Below are 15,466 nucleotides of genomic sequence, written 5' to 3' on the forward strand. Positions count from 1 at the left end.
AAAACAATTTCCTAACTCCACATTTAGTGCTTTTAATACCAACTCAAACGTTTGGTTTTTTTTGTTTTTGTTTTTTTTTTTTTGTAAAACTGTACTTTTTTCTTCACTACTGATTAGGCCCTGCTGATTACTATCCTTGAGCAACTTATTCGCTCATCTGCAAACTGTGATTAATAACAGAGCCCATCTTTTAAGAGTTGCTATGAGGATTAAATAGTATAATATTGCCTCGCATATATCAAGTGTTCATTAGATAGGTTACACAGCCCACTAAAAAAGCATGTCTTTTTTAGCTGGAGAGGATTTATGGAACCACTATAATTACAAAATGAGCAAAAAACTCATGTTTAGCTTTGGAAGCCCAAAAGGATTTTAAACTCAGGGTAAAGGTGATGATCGAGAGCGTGCCTCGTTCTTGCACATCATTGTTTCTCATAAGATGCCCCAGAATCATATAGTGAATCAGTTTCTACACGACAACCAGTAATTTGTATTTTTTTTAAGCTCCTCCCTACCTCCCCCTTACAACCAAGGTGCTTCTCAGGCAAACCATGGTTTAATAACCTTTAGTATACACAATCCTTGGCCACAGCAAATGGCCTCTCGAATCCCAGCAAAACTATCCGGCTCCTTAACCGGAAGAGCAGCGTCATCACACCCTGATGCAAACAACAGCTGGGGACGGCTGTGCAGAGGAATCCTGATCGCTAGGGACGGCCTCGACCCTCTCATCTCCCAAGAAACTTGGAAAATTACGAAAGTGCTGTCCCGTAATCCCCGTGGGTAGACTGTGCTGCCTAGGTGGCCAGGAAGACATGAAGTTAACTCAACAGCCTCCTTCCCAAAGGTAGGCGCCAGAGAAGAGCGACCCTGGCTGGCTGAACAGGCCGACCGGCGCCAGAAAGGTTAACGACCCTCTTGCCCCGTTCCTAGCGATGGCCAAGAGCCTCCACCACGCCTCAGGCCAGCTGCCGGAAGTGCGCCACTCCGGCCTGCTGAGGATGCCGGGAGTTGTAGTTAACTGGCTACTTCTCTTGCGTCCCAATTCACGTTCTCAAACAAGCAAATACCTTGAAACAGCTAAAGAAAGGCTCTTTATAAGAAACAAATCCAATCCTTCCTTTTCCAGCTGGCAAAGGAAACTCTGTCAGAGCTCATCCGTAATATCGGACTACAAGTCCCAGCATGCTCTGTAAGGCGGCCAGCGCGCCCGGCCACCGTCGTAGGTGTGGGCTGCTTGAATGGAACGTCGGGCGTAACGCAAAGCCTTACACCGTCCGCGCGGCCGGTACCTGCTCCTCTGGCGTGAGTGCGGCGCGTGGGTCGTGCGCGTGCGCGCTCGCCGGAGGCGCGGGGCGGGTGCGCCGGGCCGTTGCGGGCGCTAGGCTGCTGAGGTTGGCGGCAGCGGTGCCGCGCGCCCGTAAGACCGGTAGTTGCGGGGCCTCTCGCTTCGCCCCGGGCTGCTGGCAGCCGTGGCGGCCACCGGAGACCGCAAGGGGCGGAGGAAAGCAGGGGGCGGCGGGGGCCAGCCTCGACACGCAGAGGATCAGCCGAGCATGCCCCGAGACAACATGGCCTCCCTGATCCAACGGATCGCCCGCCAGGCGTGTCTCACCTTCCGGGGCAGCGGGGGCTGCCGCAGCGCTTCCGACCACGGCGCGGCGCCGGGCTCCGAGGCCCCTATGCCTCAGGGCTTCCCGGAGAACCTGAGCAAGCTGAAGAACCTGCTGACCCAAGTCCGCGCGGAGGACCTGAACATCGCCCCGCGCAAGGCCACGGTGCAGCCGTTGCCGCCCAACCTACCACCGGTCACCTATATGCACATTTACGAAACCGACGGCTTCAGCCTCGGCGTGTTCCTGCTCAAGAGCGGCACGTCCATTCCGCTTCATGACCACCCGGGCATGCACGGCATGCTCAAAGTGCTCTACGGCACCGTGCGCATCAGCTGCATGGACAAGCTGGAGGCGGGCGGCGGGCAGCGGCCACGGGCCCCGCCGCCAGAGCAGCAGTTCGAGCCGCCGCTGAAAGCCCGGGAGCGGGACGCCGTGCGGCTGGGCGTGCTGCGCTCGAGGGCCGAGTACACCGAGGCCAGCGGCCCCTGCGTCCTCACCCCACACCAGGACAACCTGCACCAGATCGACGCTGTGGACGGGCCCGCCGCCTTCCTGGACATTCTGGCCCCGCCCTATGACCCGGACGATGGCCGGGACTGCCACTATTACCGGGTGCTGGAGCCTGTCAGGGACAAGGAGCTCTCCGGCTCGGCCTGCGACCTGCCCAGAGAGGTGTGGCTCCTGGAGACCCCTCAAGCCGATGACTTCTGGTGCGAGGGGGAGCCCTATCCAGGTCCCAAGGTCTTCCCTTGAAGCCGCCAGCGCCCGGTTGCCGTGGGGCGAAGACGTGCCCTGTTCACATCTGGGCCTGGCTACCCGCGACCCACCATAAGGGCTCTCTCCCTACCCGCAGGCCTGGGCTTTGGATCTACTGGAATGGGCTGTAACTGCTTTCTCCGGAGCCGTGGGAAGCACTGGCGACTGGAGTGCAGCCGCGGGGTCGGGTTAAGGGGCGGGGAAGGCTAGTAGACTAGGTTGTTTCCTGGCTCTGTCACTGCCATTGGGGTTTTGATTTGGGGGAAAGGGGGGCAGGGGACTATCTGAAGCGCTTCCATCCTAAAGCCATAATGAAAATAGTCTTTTCTCTGTTCTTTATACTATACAAAATACACTAAAAGCCCCCACACCCCCTACCCCGGGTAAATAGGATTTGTTTTCCACCTATGTCCCTTTTACTCCTTACTGTTATAATTCTAATTTATTGATTGCATGACCCAGTGGTTTGAATTGTTTTTAGTTCAAGTCACTGGTAAAAACTAGGTTTAACAAGATGAGCTACTATGTAAAGTGAAAATTAGATCATTTTTCCAGAGTTGGAGTATCACCCCCAAAGCATAACTATGCATGTAGAGGACAAGATTTGTTTTCTTTCCTCCTCTTGCCCGGTAGCCACATCTGGTTTACTCTGGCAGCATCTACCAAGAAATCCAGCGCCTGCATATCTCAGTGACAGATGATCACTTAGAGCTTATTGTCCCCTTGAGTCTCCAGATCTGGGAGTTAAGCAGATTTCTTGTTGCAGATTCACCTTTAATGCAAAAACTATATTACCTTCAAATGACTTTTTTCATTTTGGGGGGAGGGTCTTCGTGAGCTTTAAGAGGTGATAGGTTAATTCTGGGTTTTCTAACCAGAAGATTCAAAGGAGCTGAATCGCCATGCTTCCAAACAACTGAATGTAAAACACTTCTAGCCAGTTGTTGAATTCCATGCCCCTGTTTACTTCCAGTATTTTCCTGCAAAAATAGAGAAAAATGTTGATGACTGTTTCAAATTCTCAGGAGCTCTAATGTTCCAGAAGGCTGCTGGTTCCAGCTGTGTTGTTTTGATGGCAGTGTTCTCCCAACAGTAGTGAGCCAGAGCTTGCCTCATCTGGTGTGGTTTCTATAGGAAGAGAGAAGGCACACATGATCAAGGCTACAGAATAGAGAATTACCTATACTGCTGGCCATTTTAGGGCACCAGAACGAGGGACAAAACACTAACCAACCTCTTAAACAGTTGTGCTATCTGTAACTAGTTTTATTTTTGTCCTTTCGGTAAGCTCAGCAACTTTACCTTGTTTACAAATGTATTTACACCATTTGCTTCAGGCTATGGAGCACTATTGTTTCCCTCTTTTTACTATTTATAGGATTCCTTTTTCACAACACTTTTAATAAAAACAAACTGTAGAAATAAACACATTAAAATCTGCCCAGCTGTTGTCTAAGCCCTCTTGATTGACTTGCCCAAATGGCATTCGAGTTCTAAGGTCTGTATGTAATAAAGGGAGACTTGCTATTGGTGGAAAGTGTTGACACTGGAGAGACAGTATGTGCCTTTGCCTCTTTATGCATACTGGGTTACTGTGGCCCAGAGTGAAGGAATATTTGTTCCCAATTTTTTAAATAGATTAAGAAAGCAAATTCTTGATTTTTTTTTTTTAAACAAAAAAGATGCTTATTCCATGTGAAATGCCACCCTTGTAAAACCTGAAACAAGCATAATGCCAAGCCTTTCCTCCAAGGTTGCTAAAGTTTTATGGTGGCTTCACATGATGCTGTAGTTTAATATGCCTTGGGGCAGTTTGAAGCAGTTCATAATGCCATTCAATTTAAAACTAAATCCTAGATATGCAAATGATGATTTTCTTAGAAAAATGTTCACAAAATGGGTTTTTTAATAGCACAGTAATGAATGTGGTTATCAATCACATGCCTACCCATTCTGAATTACAGCAAAAAGTTGATGAATTTATAAAATTATTGACAGTGATGTATATGCTATAATACACCCTAGAATGCATTAAAACTACAAAAACATTCTAGCAATAGAACAGTAAGCAAGAAGGAATTGTTTTTCCAAACTTTATTGTGAAAAGTTTTAAAGTTCTCAAGTGCAAACAAGCTGAATGAAAAAAAAACTAAGGTGCTTTTCAAAAGAACTGAAATTGTTGCAGGCCAAAATAGCAATATGGTATCTCTCTAATTTAGTTCAGTAAGGACAGTGAAACTTGTGGTTCACTAATATATTGAGTAAATTAATGGTGAAAACAGAACTTGTTTTAGCCACTAAGAAGAATATTCTTACTACAAAGACAAAATGTCGTGCAGCAAAACCTGGCACCTCTGCGCTTAAACTGTTCGTCATGACTGACTTCATGTGCTGCTATTGCGTTTCCGTATGTATATTACTGCGATATAGACTATTTTAGTAACGACTGAGGAGAAAAGTCGTCTTCCCCTACACAGACTGATGAGCACAATGATACTGATCACTTTCCTGTTGAATAACAAACGCAATAATTGCCTCTCCCGAGTGAGAAGTCTGTCTCAATACTTCCAAAGCGTTTTAATTCCCTGATATATCAAAAGCCAGTTTTATTAATGGTGTGTATTGTGTACCTACCTACTACTCTGAGAATTGATTTTTTTTACTAAGCCTGATTCACGTGGATTGAGGTTACACTAACTGCTGTTTGTTAATGAAAATCATGGGCCCATTTTTAAAGTACTAGTTGTCAACAGGAGTGGGTTCTCTGAACTTTCAAGGCTAATAGCTGTTAAATTCTTCCAGAGTCCACACCTTTTATTCCTCCTTTTTCATTGTCCCCTTGTAGATGCCTCTGCCTTGGCATCTCAGGTAGACTGTTACTGATTCCAAATGACTTTGTATCTTGTGCGCTAGCTCTACTCAACGTAGAAGCAATATGTCTGTAATTCAGGGTTCAGCCCGTTACTATTCAACTCTAACCTGAGGGTAGTGCCACTCCTGTAACCCTCTTCATCTGAATTCTGAGAGCCAGGTTACAAACAGAAACCAACCACTGATTATTTCAGTGTAATGAAGCATCTACTGTCAAGGCAATCCTTTGTTAAGCCCCCTACATACTGAATCTTCAGATCCAGAAATTAAAATCAGTGTACTTATGGAAAATAAAAGCATGTTTGAAATTGTTAAAGAGGTAAATCTTATTTGATTATTGCAAAATGAAAAATACTATGATGTCCAATTACTATTAAACATTCATTCTATAAGATTATGTTGTACTGAAAACTGGTGGCTTTCTGCAGATTCCAAAGTCCAAGTAGTAGAAACTTACATAGTCCATTTCTTTGTGAGCTTTTTGAAACAATCTGATTGAAAACACATCTGAAATTAATGTGGAATCATGTTATTTTGCTACAACAGAAAATAGTTCCCCTTTATGTTTAACCTAAAGAAAATAAACTAGTGCAAGAAAAGAAAAATACTTTTATCCATGAAGGAAAGAATGTTTGGACTTAAATATTTGTCTTTTTCTGTAAAGTTTGTTTAATTATAGTTTGGACTAGCAGCATTTTAGGTACTTGATGATGCTGACCATTCTATACACACACACACACACACACACATATATATATCAGGGACAGTTAAAATATCACTACAGCCATTTTCAATATATACCAAACAATTTGGCTTAATTTCATTAGCAATTGATACTTAAATACACTAATTTATGAATAACTGAAAACCTTGTTTAGTTTAATAGACCTACTTATTCTCCAGAAGTTTACTTTTAAACAGGTTTACTATCAGAAATACTGTTCAATAAGGCATACTGAATATAAGAAGGATCAGACTTAGCTTTATATACTTTATTTCTTGAGCAAAGTAAAAAATGAAACACCTGGATGAAAGTACCCTGAATGTTGCAAGCTGAGGGTGAAATCTGGTGAAAGATTGACCTAACATGTTAGTATATGTGCTGCCGAAGCGAGCACTGACCTAACATGTTAAAATCAAGAAGTAAAAGCCACCAAGCTGTCTCTGAAAAAACACCAAGATATGTTCCTCATGGTATGTTGTCTCTTCACCAAGCCCACCTCAAGGTGAAAGTGATTATGTAACCAATTTGACTATCATCAAAATAAATTTAATTAACATTAACTTATTCTTTTAAAAAGGACTTCTTAAAAAGCTATTTTAGTCCCGCTTTGTGAACAATTGTTTATATTATCTTGATTGAAGGTGTTCTGAAATTTAAGTTGGCAGGACAAATTACTGTATTTTAATATTATGAAATTTTGCTAGGAGGAGAGTATTCATTAAAACACAATTACCAAAATGTGGCATTGTTGTATACATGTTTTAACAAAATTAGCCAAGCAAGGATGATAATAAGCTGACAAACTACGAAATATGAATCTAATGGAATAACATCAGTCACTAGAACAATCTGGCACTGGGGTTTAGAAAATTTCTATTTAGTAGTTACTGAAAGAGGTATTCTGCATCTTTGAAATACAGAAAGAGAGGAAATAAAAGGATTAATTAACTCCACAAGTTAGATCTAAAAATTCCAGCCCTCTGAAGAGCAAAAAGTTTTGAGGAGTAGTTACTTGCTGTCTGCTGTTCTAAAATACAGGCCAATTACCGACCACATATGAAGGAGGCTGACAGTAGCAAAGGACAGATGACAGTTTTCAGATGATACAGCTGAACAGTTTCTGCTCCAACATGTTATACTTATGTGAGGATCCAGAAGCAATGGGTGAACTTCAATGATATTGAGGCCCAATTCTTCACGGAGGCCCAACCCATTTGCTTTGTATGACAGGTAGATCACTCTTTCTTCGTGAAATTTATATTTTAAAATTGCTACAAAAGGCTCACAGTAAAATGAACCCTATAGAGTATTCTTTTGCAAACTATTATCAAGTAAAATGGAGAACCGTATTTGCCTATTTGATTCAGAATGTCTTTCTTTGAGATTTTATTAAGCTGGTGTGCAACTATTTTATCTAATGAGCTGGGTATTTTGATAGTCTCTAGGCCCACCAAACATATGGCAGGTTAGTGATCCTTCCAAATAGGGGCAACCAGGGAGAGAAGACTAGAGAGAAATGAGTCCTGGGGTAATTCCTTTGGCAAACCATGAATGCTGTTTTCAGCAGTGTCTGAGTGCATTTTTGATCTGAAGAGGCGATAGCATTTTTCAAAAAGTTTTCTGTGGTCATGAGACTAATCCTGGAACCTAAAAGTCATTTCCAGCTTGACCACGCCACCACACTTTCCACAAAGCCACATCTCGTCTGAGTTCCTGGCCTTGGTCAGAGTTCTGAAAGCAGCCACAAATGTGTAGTCTCCGAGTGGGCACTTGTTTGTAAGTATTTATTTTCCGGAGCCCACTCAGGAGTCGAGAGAAGCTATAGGCTGTTAGAGAGGACGGAACAATGAGTCAAAACAACGCCTCCCCACTTTTACACTAATGCATGGGGGAAATCCCCGGAACGCTAGCATTTGATTATGAATGGAGATTGCTTGGGGGGTGAGAGGGCTGGTGTTGAAAGGCCAGCAAAGAAAACCTGGGAGATCCTAGCTTGGTCAAAGCACTGGATAACTTTTGAACTCCCACCAAGTAAATCTTTCATCAACGATTTCTGCAGCAAAAATATTGTTGAAAAGTATTTATTTACACTATAGTCATAAACCATCCATTATCTGAATTTCGGTTAGTGGTTTTGCGTTAGAATAAATCATTTCTATTTCCACAACTATTAAGAGCTAATAACCAAACAAGTCAGCTCCAGTAATATTATTTACATTCTTATCTGCAATTCAACTACAAAGGTAACACTTTTAAGTCACAAAACAGAGCATACAAAAATATACTTTCTAAAAAAAAAAATCCAAATATTAATAGGCAGAAATATACAGCCATACTAAACCCAGGGAGTGATTTTTTTTTCCATAGTAAGGCAACCCATTTACATGCAGACCCTTTAACATTGTCTACATCACACAAGGCACCAAGGACACTTCCAACACAACTGCATGCATCCTAGTTTCAGAGAATATATGTACATCCCCTTTAAATAAGTTAATCTCTGACTCATTTCAGGAGATCATAAATGCTTTTTTTCCCGAAGGTTCAGAACTTGGAGAACAGTGCACATCAAAAATACACAAAATCTGAGTGGATATACACTGAAAAAATAGTCTTTACACTTCTCAAACAACTCAAAAAGGAGCAGATATTGCTATGTCCCTCCCATCACATTGCACTTCCGTTCTCTGAGTTTATAATACATATTGCTTAAAGGGTTGGAACGACTAGATAAGCTTTGATTCACTGTTCTAGGGCCACAGAATGCAGCATAAAGGCCATGCTTCATTCACTGTACAGCATCCCCAGATCAGTCCCAAGCCATAAAGTGCACATCAGCTTTGCTTCTTTTTGCTGCCCCCACCTGAAGGGATCAGCATCTCCCAACCTACTATTGTAGAAAAAGTCTCAAATCAACTCTGACATCCAGAGTCAAAACCTGTAATGGGACAAGATATGAGAGAAGGGAAGCAAAACCTAGTCAAACAACCCTTTAAAGCAGGGTCAGGCCTCAGCCCTGTAGGCCAGGGACCCCACCCAACACCCTTCTGCACCTCCCCATTATCTTAGGGTGATAGTCAACCCACCTAAGAGACACTAAAGTGGGCTAAGTTTTAGGAAGGACCTGTTTCTAAGTGAAAAGGGGGCAGTGCTGGGCTCCACCAAGGCCCTTCGCCCAGGAAGGGAGAGGGGGGCAGGAAAGGGTGGTAGTGTTTGTTGTGCAGTTGAAGTGGACCAGTGGACAAAGGGCCTCCGGGGCCTCAAGGAGCTGGTGTGTCAGCCTGAGTCTCATTCAAGGTGTCCGGGTCCGAGAGGAGCAAGGGGCGAGGGACCCGCCGCCGATAGTGCCACTGTTGCTGCTGCACAGGGCCCCCCCAGCCTGCGTGCCTCCAGTGCAAGAGGCTGCGGAGGCAGCTGGCACGGATGAGGAAGGCGCACTGCTTTTGCGCTCCTTCTGTCTCAGGTGGATCTTGGTGTGGCGCTTCCTCTCGTCACTCCGGGCGAACTTGCGGCCGCAGTAGTCACAGGCAAAGGGCTTCTCGCCGGTGTGGGTGCGGATGTGGGTAGTGAGATGGTCACTGCGGCTGAAGTTGCGCATGCAAATCCGACACTGGAAGGGTTTGTGTCCCGTGTGGATGCGGATGTGTCTGGTCAGCTCATCAGAGCGGGAGAAGCGCCGGTCACAGCCTTCTGCTGGGCACGGGTAGGGCCTCTCATGCACTGGGGTCTTGCTAGGCCTGTTGGGGTACTTGCGAGGCCTCAGAATGGGCCGCAGCGGCAGGTGGTGCGGGTTATAGGCGGCGGCAGCGGCTGCTGCCGAGCTGCTGCCAGGCAGCCGGGGTCCCTCACTGCCTCCACTGGCCCCTGGCCCCGCGGCCCCAGCACTGGGACCCGCCAGGGTAAAGTTGCGAATGGTGGAGAGCGGAGTGAGTGGAGGAGGGACTCGCAAGGAGTCCAGGGGGCAGGGAAAGGGTTTGCGGTCTGGGCCAGCTGTACCATGTAGGTCTCTCTGGCACTGTGATGGGAAGAATCCAGGATAGTCCGGGATCATGGGAAAGAGACCCGGGTCCGTGGCTGGCTTAGGGGAGGGGTAGGAAGGAGGCGGTGGGTAGGCCAGGGAGGAGGATGTGGAGGTGGTGGCTGCTGACAGGAATGCCGAGGGGTCCTGGTAGAGGTCTCCTGCGCAGCCAGAATAAGGAGGAGGTGGTGGCGGTGGAGAGTAGAGATGGTCCAGGTCAGGCTGGGTCTGAGACATGGTGCACACACCCAGGGGTCCTGTGGCCAGTGGGTTGGGGGAGGCAGAGGTGGCGCTGGACGAGGCTGTGGTCGAAGCTGGGGAGGTAACCCCTTGCAGGATGCCTGCACTCACAATATTGATGATGCCTTCTGGGTAGCAGCTGGCACCAGGGTACTGGGGGTCAATGGAGAACTTGCCCATGTACGTGAAGGTCTGGTTTCTAGGTGCAGAGACAGGAGCAAAGCTGCTGGGATATGGGAGATCCAAGGACCTCTTCTCTCCAGTCATGTCAATGTTGATCATGCCATCTGGGGAGGGAAAAGAAAGAATGGAGGTGGAGCAATGAGAATGCAGCCAAGAATCCCTTCTCACCCACTCTCACACAGGTCCATTCCCAAAGCCCAGGATTCTAGCATAGTAGAGCTGGGGCAGAGCCCAACAGGTGGAAAAATTGAAGCCTAGGGGACAGTAAGAAGAGGGTAGCCCAGGATCCCACTGTGGCAGCCAATGACAGTCTGGGACTCAAACTACCTCCAGAAAAGCAGGATGAACTACTCCCAACCCCCACACACAACCATCTGTGGCTCTCCTCCCCAATAAAAACACCCAATAATAGCAACAACAATATTAAAAATTCCCCATCTGCCTGGAACTTCTCTGCCTCTCCTTTGCCTGGGGGTCCCACGGCTGGGGCTCCAGGGCAGACCCTAACCAGAAGACTGATCCCAGCCAGTGCCGCCCGAGAGGGGAGCCTGAGAAAGAGATCAGAGATTTCCTGGATGCTCCCCATCCCCGGCGCTTCCGTCCCTCCCTCTCCCGCTGCGCTACAGCTGACGGCTGCTGGAGGGTATGGGGCTCTGCAGTGAAGGAATCTATAGGTTTCCTTTCCCTTCCAACCTTCCCGGCCATGCCCAACACCCGCACGCCCTAGCCCGAGGCCGGTGGCGGAGCTTCGAGGAAGGAGCGGGGGCCGCGGGAGACCACTTTCCACTGCATCGCCAAGGAAACCAGCGGCTCCGGTGCCCCCGCGGGCCTCCTTCGCCACCGGGGGGCTGCTTCCCGCCGTTGCCCGCCCTCCACCTCCTCCTCCTCCTTCCCGCCTCGCCAACCCCCTCAACTTGGCGGGCGGCGCGCAGGTGGGGGCGCTCCTTCTGGCCGCACCCGGAACGCGCTCGGAGATTTTCCCCGGGTCGGCTCTGCCCGGGAGGGAGCGGCGGACGCTTTCCTCTGGCGCTTCGCCGCCGCTCGGCTCTCCAGCTCTCCTCCGGAGCCCCGAACTTTCCCGTCACTTTGTCCCTGCCCCGGGAGAGGAAAGGCCGAGGTTCCGCCGGCCCAAGGGCCAGCACAAGCCTGGCGGGGCACCTCTTCTACTCTTATCCCTGCGCCCGCAGGGGGCTGGGCGCACCGCGGCGCACGCCCGCCCGCCCGCTGACGACCTGGTGCATCTGCCCGCGCGCCCAGCTCCAGCGATCTGGTCCTTGCTCCCGCGGGCTCCTCCTGCATCGCGTTCAGTCAACACCATCCACCTCGCACCCAACCCTCTCCTCCAAGTCCTGCACACGCACCGTACCCCACCCACCACTTTCGAGCCACTTGGGTCCCAGCCCGCGAAGGGGACATGGGGCTTACCTCCGGCCACTCCGTTCATCTGATCAAAGGGGCCTCCCAGTTCGGCATTGGGGAAGATGGTCACCGACGTGGCGGCGAGGTCCTCCACCGGGTAGATGTTGTCAGACAGCTGGTGCACAAAACCACTGAGAGTTACTGGGATTTTGTCTACGGCCTTGGCGGTCATCATTTGCTCCTCGCACAACCTGGAGACCCAACTCCCTCTCTACCTGGAGTGTCAGAGAAGCCGTTTTGGAGAGGGATTGGACTGAGTCTAAGTTGGTACCTCCTTTTGCCCTCCACACTTAAAAGCAACCACACACAAAAAAAAATCCAACAGAAATAAAACTAGCAAAACAAGTTGCTGTTTTTCTAAGAAGAAAAATGACTATTTGCCACTGACTCTTCTCCTGTGTTCCGGCTGGGAAGCCAGGAGTTGCTGGTGTAGTGTTATTATAACAGTCAGTGTGTCCCCTCGCCGAGCTATTAATCAATTGCTGCTCTCTCGGTTAGACGGAAAGTGTTGCTGTAAGTATTTATGGGCAGGTTCTCAATGCCCGTGACGTCGCTGCCCATATATGGACTGAGGAACAGGGCTGGGCCAGGCGGCTTCTTGCCGTCACATGGCCGATTTGCATACGGTCTCGGCAGCGCGGACTCCGCCGGGCTCGCGACTCCCGGCTCTCAGACCGCGGGGAATCGCGGGGGTCTAGGACGCGCAGGCCGAGCCGCAGTCCGGTCCAGGGCGCCGAGCCTAGCGGGGAGCCGGCGCCCCGCGAGTCCGGCTCAGGCCACGGGGGAAGAGCGTGCGGGTCCTAGCTGCGGCGCTGCCTCCCGGAGCGGGGAGGAATTCCGGTTCTCCGAGGCTTTCCAAAAAAGGCGAAGATCCGGTGCCGGCGGCTCCGCCTCCCCAGCCCTTGTTTGGGAGCCATTCCGGAAAATTAAACTTCGGAAAGAAACCGAGCGGAGCCGAGACACTACAGTCAAACCCCTACTCACTTTCTTGGCAACTCAAAACCGCAAGCAAAAGGAGGCAGCGAAGAAAAAAAAAAAAAAAAGCTGCATGCATTCACGGAAGCTGACTGCTTTTTTCTGAATTACTTGGTGGAAAGAAGTGGCTGGTGATAAGAGTGAATGCGGTATTGCTTTTTTGGAAAGTCTGTTCTATTTATACAGGAGCGAAAACGGAACAGGTTTGGGGTTGTTTGTTTGTTTAAGTATTTCGGGCACCTTGGGGGCTGGTGGGGGTAGACCCTAGGAAGAACAGAATAACTGCGGCGAGCTTCGAGAGAAATCCTCAGCCGGAGACACCCCCCTTCCTCTGCCCGCGCGCTCCCCACCCCCCTTCAGCTGCTGCGCTGAGCGGGCGCCCTTCCCGGCGCGTCTGGGCGGTCGGCTGTGTGGGGGCGTCCAGATGGAGGCTTGGACACTCACCCTGCCCCGCCACGCACGCACACACACACACACACACTGCTACACTCACACACGCTCCACTTCCGCTACACACACTCCCGCCCCCGCTGCCTTCTTCACACACCCACTCGCACACCTTACGCTACACACCTCCCTGTTGACAGCGCGCCGGGGCGCCCGCCCCGCCGAGCGGGCGCTGGGCTTTGCCGGACAGGATGCTCTGCCAAGACACCCCACCTCACCTTCTCCGGCCGTATGGCCGCCACCGCGGCCCCCGACCCCCGAAAGCCTACACTCTCGGGAAGTGCGCCCTGCCCTCACCCGCGCCCTACTCCACAACACGCACATTTGGAAGAATCTTCTTGCTTTGCCTCGCCAAGAGCCACCTCGGTGAGCTCAGCGAGGTCCTGAGGGACAGCAAACAGCGTCGCTAATGCCAATTTCAGGCCGCCATGACCCCACACGCGTTTCCCTTTTCGAGTAAAAAAAAACAAAAACAAAAAAACAAACAAAAAAACACTGACCCCGATGGAAACCTTTCTGGTTAGTTCTCAAAGCAATTTTTTAAAACTTTTCAGAGGTCCAGACAGCGGTGGGTTCTGGCTCGCTGCACGCACCGCTCCTGCCTCCCGGTCCATAGCCGGAGCGCTCCGGGCTTGGCCCGGGCTCCGCGGGAGGCTGGTCCCAGGTGCCCGAGCCGGCGCACCGCCTCCTGCCTGGCTCTCTGTACCGCCCAAAGCCACCACGACCTGGGATGGAGAGCGGGGGCAGCCTCTAGGGCCTGGCCCGGCCCGGCCCTTTCCCGCCCCCGGCCCGGGACGGCCGCAGCCTCGTGGGGGCCCGCGCGGGCGAGAGCCACGACGCCACGCCGTGGAGGAAGCGCGGCGCTGCAGGCGGCTCTCCCGCCGCCGCTCACCTGCCGCGGCCGCCGCCGCAGCCGGCCCGCTCTCACCCGGCCCCGCGCGCGGCCGTCAGGGTCCGGGGGCGACTGGGAGCGGGCTCTGCTTCTCCACCCAAGGGTCACGTTTCCCCCTGCCCGCCGTGAAATCTTCTCCGGCGGCCGGCCACCTTCCGGACTTCAAACGCCCAGTAAAATTTTGGGAAAGTTTGTCACTCTCACTGTGCGCTCTTTTCCAATTGGAGATAAAAAGAAAAAGAAAAAGAAAGAAAATCGCGGCGAGGTTGGCGCCCTTGTAGATACCCCACCCTCGGCATAAACGTGCAAAGTCCCATTTCGTAAAAAAGAAAAAGAAAGAAAGCTGCGCTCTTACCACGTGCGCCAGCCCGCTCCGCCTGCGCTCGGGCCGGTCCCGCGGCCCCCGCGCTGACCACCGGCAAGACGACGCCTCGGAGGGGAGCCCGACTCGCATCTCCAGCCTTGAATCCGAAAGGGGGGGGGGAGCCAAATTATGCAAATGTAGTTCCTGGCAGCGGGACTCGGGTTACGGCCCCCGCCGGCCTCCGAGGTGAGGCACCCACACGCAGCAGGCGCGGGCGCGGCGACTGCTAGAGCTTCGCTCCTCTCCACGCACATGGGCGGGCGGGCGGGCGGGCGGGCTAGTCTTCGGGGCCGCCCCGCAGCGGGCGCTGCTGCCAACCCTGCCGGCGGTCACCTCGCGCCGCCCGGAGGGGGAGCTCCTGGACGCCCGAGTGCAGGCAGAGCTGTGCGCGGAGGGCAGGACTCAGGCTGGGGACGGCCCGCGCGTAGGGGAGCTTTGCGGTCCTCGGCTGCTACGTTCCCGAAGGAGGAGGCTGACTTTGGGGAAGGGGGCCCCACCGAGGAGAGGTGGGCTTGCCTGGCCCGTCTGGCAAGCACTTTACAGTAAGTGGGAGTGACTGACCCTCTGGAATTATTCGGAGCTTTCTAACAACTCACACCCCACTTCCGAGCTGGGTGTCAGGGCCGCGGTGGGCCTGGGGTTGACTGGGGCAGGGCAACCAATAATCGCAGCGAGGCTGGGCGGGCTCCCGGGAGGGTGCCTGGGGCCAGTCCTGGGAGGCCGTCCCTGAACCGCTGCTGGAAACCGGTCAGTAGATACTTCCTGTAACCACCTTCTTCTTTTTCTTCTTTTTAAAAGAGTAATAAGGGAACGAAGTCTAGGTACATTCACTTCAAGCCAGCCACTCTGCGGTAGGTAATAAGAAAGCTAACGTGACTTGCCTAAAGTGATGAGTGGTGGAATCCAAACTTGAAACCGGATCTTCTGACTCCAAGTACAGTGCTCTTGGTCGCTACATCAT

The 15,466-nt window shown here is 50.8% G+C and overlaps 2 protein-coding genes and 1 long non-coding RNA gene across 4 annotated transcripts; 1 reads left to right on the forward strand and 2 right to left on the reverse strand.

Moving 5' to 3' along the window:
• Window positions 1-1,204: 1,204 nt before the first annotated feature.
• On the forward strand, window positions 1,205-3,909 carry ADO (2-aminoethanethiol dioxygenase). Its single transcript, XM_047072827.1, has one exon. It carries the CDS (start codon window positions 1,557-1,559, stop codon window positions 2,367-2,369), a length of 813 nt encoding a protein of 270 aa, XP_046928783.1. The 5' UTR covers window positions 1,205-1,556; the 3' UTR covers window positions 2,370-3,909.
• Window positions 3,910-6,220: 2,311 nt separating this feature from the next.
• Window positions 6,221-6,432, reverse strand: LOC124506840 (uncharacterized). Its single transcript, XR_006960888.1, has 2 exons — window positions 6,366-6,432; window positions 6,221-6,325 (listed from the first exon to the last, which is right to left on the reverse strand). It is a non-coding gene; the product is annotated as an uncharacterized LOC124506840 (long non-coding RNA).
• A 1,620-nt stretch (window positions 6,433-8,052) lies between these two features.
• On the reverse strand, window positions 8,053-14,746 carry EGR2 (early growth response 2). Of its 2 annotated transcripts, none has more exons than XM_047072828.1 (3): window positions 14,497-14,746; window positions 11,834-11,942; window positions 8,053-10,512 (listed from the first exon to the last, which is right to left on the reverse strand). In XM_047072828.1, the coding sequence occupies exons 1-3, from the start codon at window positions 14,593-14,595 to the stop codon at window positions 9,260-9,262; spliced, it is 1,461 nt and encodes a 486-aa protein (XP_046928784.1). In that variant the 5' UTR covers window positions 14,596-14,746; the 3' UTR covers window positions 8,053-9,259. The 2 variants fall into 2 exon arrangements, with proteins under 2 accessions (XP_046928784.1, XP_046928785.1); XM_047072829.1 differs by lacking the exon at window positions 14,497-14,746 and adding an exon at window positions 12,043-12,390.
• Between the last annotated feature and the right edge of the window lie 720 nt (window positions 14,747-15,466).

Source organism: Lynx rufus, unplaced genomic scaffold, assembly GCF_022079265.1.
Source record: "Lynx rufus isolate CCGP_SWC_20201006 ecotype Redwood Valley unplaced genomic scaffold, mLynRuf1.p SCAF_11, whole genome shotgun sequence".
NCBI lineage: Eukaryota > Metazoa > Chordata > Mammalia > Carnivora > Felidae > Lynx > Lynx rufus.

What these genes read in the sequence shown, in the direction of transcription:
- ADO (XM_047072827.1), top strand. Translation starts at nt 1,557, where the DNA reads ATGCCCCGAGACAACATGGCCTCCCTGATCCAACGGATCGCCCGCCAG.
- EGR2 (XM_047072828.1), bottom strand. Translation starts at nt 14,595, where the DNA reads ATGCGAGTCGGGCTCCCCTCCGAGGCGTCGTCTTGCCGGTGGTCAGCG. An exon ending in GGAGCGGGCTGGCGCACGTG is followed by an intron (nt 11,943 to 14,496) that starts GTAAGAGCGCAG and finishes TTTGTGCACCAG; the next exon opens with CTGTCTGACAACATCTACCC. An exon ending in GATGAACGGAGTGGCCGGAG is followed by an intron (nt 10,513 to 11,833) that starts GTAAGCCCCATG and finishes TTCCCTCCCCAG; the next exon opens with ATGGCATGATCAACATTGAC.